The sequence below is a fragment of the Athene cunicularia genome (genome assembly GCF_003259725.1).
Source record: "Athene cunicularia isolate RWA chromosome 5 unlocalized genomic scaffold, athCun1 chr5_part1, whole genome shotgun sequence".
NCBI classification, from domain to species: domain Eukaryota; kingdom Metazoa; phylum Chordata; class Aves; order Strigiformes; family Strigidae; genus Athene; species Athene cunicularia.
The window spans coordinates 41,795,946-41,799,780 of NW_020799101.1; the positions used below are offsets into that span (position 1 = coordinate 41,795,946).

The following is a 3,835-nucleotide window of genomic DNA, read 5'->3' on the forward strand; positions in this document are numbered from 1 at the left end:
AAAAAGGGAGGGGGGGAGGGAGCATAGTGGTGATTTTTTTTTTTCTTCGAGAGATTGAAACTGAAGAAACAACTACACTTTTATAGCTCCACAAAGCATAAAAATATTGTGTGTGTGCGCAAAGTGATTTCAGCAGCCTTAAATACATGTGAATACTCTCTAAGTCTACAAATGTGCTAACTGCTCGCATCCTTCCAGCAGCAACCTTGCAGGCTCCTTCCAAGATGGTGAAGGCTGGAAAGTGAAAATGTAAAACTTGGAAGGCAGTCGGGGAGTTTTTCAGGAGTGGTTAGTTTAGCATGTTACACGTGCAGGCACAAATGCATGTATAGGGGCACGTATGGGAAAACAACATGGTCGGTGGACCTGGATGTGTTGGAAGGTTGTAAACCAGTTTGCTTTATTTTCCTTTGAAAAATAAGGTGTGGGACCATTAGTATAACCCATATTGATCTCCTTCTGTATTGAACAGGCCACAGACATTTCAGAACCTAGTCTTGCTAAGACAAATCAAAGACTGGATTATTTATTTTCCTGAAAATTCCAAGTGATGGCAAATCTGCTGCCACCCTTGGTAAATGCAGATTTGAATTTATTATTGCATTCTGTGTTTTAGAAATAGTAACTTAGAAACTGTGCTTCACTGTTCAGTTCCTGGTTTTCAGCCTGCTCAGACCCTTGTAACTTTGCTTGATATCTTGAAGAGTCTTTCTTTTACTCTCATTTTTTTTCTTCCTCATGTAAGTAATTCGACTGCAAACAAGTGTCCCAGCAGCTTTCTTCCTCATCAGATAAATTGAGCTCCTTGTGTCCTTGCTGTCTGGCATATTATCTAATCCTGCAATTATTTCTGTGATTCCTCTCTGAACTTTCTTCAATTTACCTCCTCTTGCTTCTCTGTTCTACAGGGACCTAGCTTAGAAACACAGATGGTGGAAGATGAAACTGAGACAGCAAGTGAAGAATTGCCTCCTCATCTGCGGGAAGAGCCTCCTGAAGGTACAGTACTAGTAGTCAATATAAACTCTTTGCATTAAATTGGGGAAAATGTTCTGACCAGGGAAGTGGTCTTTATCTATCTATCTGACTTGAGAGCCTATGTTTGCCTATTTTCTGAGAGAGATAAAGCTTTGTCAATGCTGACAGCTGAGCCAACGTCCCAGCCAGAGGTCTAGCCAGCCTCTAAGCTTACTTTTGCAGTCAAAGAAATCTGCACCCACTGAGGTGCAGACATTGTTCTGCATTCTCTTTGACAATATGGTTTCTGATTAAAATTGCCCTGCTTGATTATCCTGGGATTAGGAATAAATCCAGGTTTAGGAATAAAATAACTCCTCGCCTGTCTTGTTTGTGATGTTTTGGGCCTTCATTAGGGAAGACTTCCCAAGCAGTCATCAATTCTCTCCTTATCTCTCTCTGCAGCATCCTGTTATTGAAATTGTCCCCAGCAGAGACTTGTCAAAGTTAGGTATTCTAGTGATTTTGTTTCTTTCCACGCTATCTCTTGGAAGGCGGTTTAGCCATCTGAGGAGGAGGCAGTGAGATGCTGTCAGTCAGTAGGAGGCTCAAAAATGCCAATTTTAATTAAAAACCTTGTTTGCAATGATATGCCCTGGATTTGTACAGGGAATGGAGTTTTCCCACTGCGTAAATGTTGCAGACATTGTATATATGCAACAAAGTAAGTGTTGCTTTCTTTTCAATAGAAGTTGCTAAAATTGCTGTAAGTGAGGATACGTTTTGAGCTTTGTCTCCAATTCAGTGACTTTTAAAACAATCACTCATAATCATTGTGGACAGCTTAACCCAGAGAATGCTGAGGTTCTTATTAGCAACTTACTGTTAAAATGCTATGACATGTCTCTGGGAAACATAAATGTGCGTTATATTTTTCCTTTAAGAGAATAAGATGCTGATGCAGTATTTATACTCTATGGGAATATGAACCAAGTAGATGGTTTTAGGAGTTTGCTGCTCCATCCCTTCTTGTTGGGCCTTCTGTTATAGTTTTCTCATTAAGTTGTAATTTTTTGTTCTGCCATTTCATATACTCTGTGCTGGCAATTGCAGTGTATAGAGGTAAGTGAAAGGCAGGTTTCCTTTTGCAACTCCTATCAAAGCCAGAAGGAAATAAATGTGGAAGATATTGTAATTTTTATATATATATACACACACACACACACACAGAGGATATAATCTTGTGGGGTTGTTTTTTCCTCCCCCCCCTTCCTTTTTTTGTAAGAAATGTCCTGTCAGCATGTAATGACAGTGCATTGTTGGGAGTAGGAGTTCTGGTCACTAGCTGGAGCTGATGGTTTCGTGAGCCTGGAGACAGTATTCTGGAATGTAAAACACTGGCGATCATCTTATCTCATCAGTTTACTAGGAACAGTCTTGGATTTTGGACTGTCTTTGAATTGTGTAATCAGAAGGGTTTTTTTTAATGTGACTACTTTTGCAAACTAAGTTCTTGTAATTGAAAGTGTTTGCTTTTGCCTGCAAGCCTGCTGGTTTGAATGATGATGAAAAATGTCAGTATTAATATTCCACTTCTGTGGCTCATTGTGTGGCCTGGGAGAAGTATGTGCTCTGGATATGCCTGCTTTGCTGGTGTGGGGAAAAAGCTGTAACAGTTGAGTTGATTTTCTTAAGCAGTGGTACAGTAGATACTGTGAGTTCTTTTAAAGTCTGAGCTCAGTATGTACTTTAAAATTTACAATGACGTTAAGAGTAGCAAAATAGGAGGGGTATTGAGAGCACAACTGAAACTAGAGACTGCTTGGGAGAAGAGGTGGGAGAAACTGCTCCTGAAAGAGAAACATCAGGATTATGTGGCTTTGTGTATTAGTGGAGCTGAGTAACAGGAGTCTTCCTTAGAAGCTGCTGTCTCCAACATAGACCAACCAGAATTACTGTAAAGATCATGTAGTTGCAGGACTGATTATAAATACCCCATGAAACCAATAGATCTCTGAAGTTCTTTTACTATTAAATGCCATTCAGTACTATCTTCCTGTTGTTGCTCTGCTGCTGATTTCTGGTTTCCTAGTTAAATCAAGTGCTTTGCAATAAATAAATAAACCATGTTGTCATGACTACTGTGCTCTTGTTTCCTGGGATCTATGAATTGGAGACTCTGTCTGCTTGCCTTCTGATAATGAGTGCATAAGGGATGGAAAGCTCTCCAGAGTCAGTGTCTTTCTAGCATAATCCATTATTTCACCAGACTGCATCATAGTGACTTTTGTTTTCTAGCTTGCACTGTGTATTTACTCCCCTCCTGAAAGGAGGGGAGTTGTAAGCACTGTGCTATGTAAATACTGCAGTAAAATACTTATGACAGCCCCTGAAGGGGACAGTAAAATGTTTCTGAACAGTATTGCAGTATGGCCTTCTACAAATAAAGGGACAATTTTACAAGTCCATCATGTATGTAACTAAATTGAAGAGGTGTGTGGGGGGGGTAACAAGTGGTATAGAACCACAGACACTGGTTTCGGGTGTAGTGTGGCAGTCTGCCAGTATTTGAGACAAGAGAGTTTTGTGGTTTGAAAAAGAGGTTAACCAGGAGATTCCTGAAAGGTACCCGAGGCAGGGGCTGGTATCTGTGTGTAACCTGAATCCATCTGTGTCTGCTGTCAAAGTTAACTTTTTAAAATACCTAAGTCTACGGAGTAAATGAGTAAAAATCGCAGCTGACACAAGATCCTGTAAGTTGTTAGGTATCGAAGAGGGCTTTTCATTCTGTGAAGAAGATGCGTCATCACCCCTGGCGTTGATGCTCAGTGCCCCGTCCCGCAGTGACGCGCAGACAGCGCACCCGCCGCCGCGGGGC

General features: G+C 40.8%; 1 protein-coding gene across 3 annotated transcripts in view; it reads left to right on the forward strand.

Moving 5' to 3' along the window:
• The window catches only part of LOC113480562 (transmembrane protein 263-like), a 240,785-nt gene that overhangs the window by 51,064 nt on the left and 185,886 nt on the right, over positions 1-3,835 (forward strand). For 2 of the 3 annotated variants that reach the window (XM_026849414.1, XM_026849412.1), the window contains one exon: positions 909-999. In XM_026849414.1, the coding sequence (XP_026705215.1) occupies positions 930-999 (70 nt within the window). In that variant the 5' untranslated portion in view covers positions 909-929. Of the gene's footprint in view, positions 1-548; positions 575-908; positions 1,000-3,835 lie in introns of all 3 variants that reach the window. The other variant, XM_026849413.1, reaches the window with a different exon arrangement.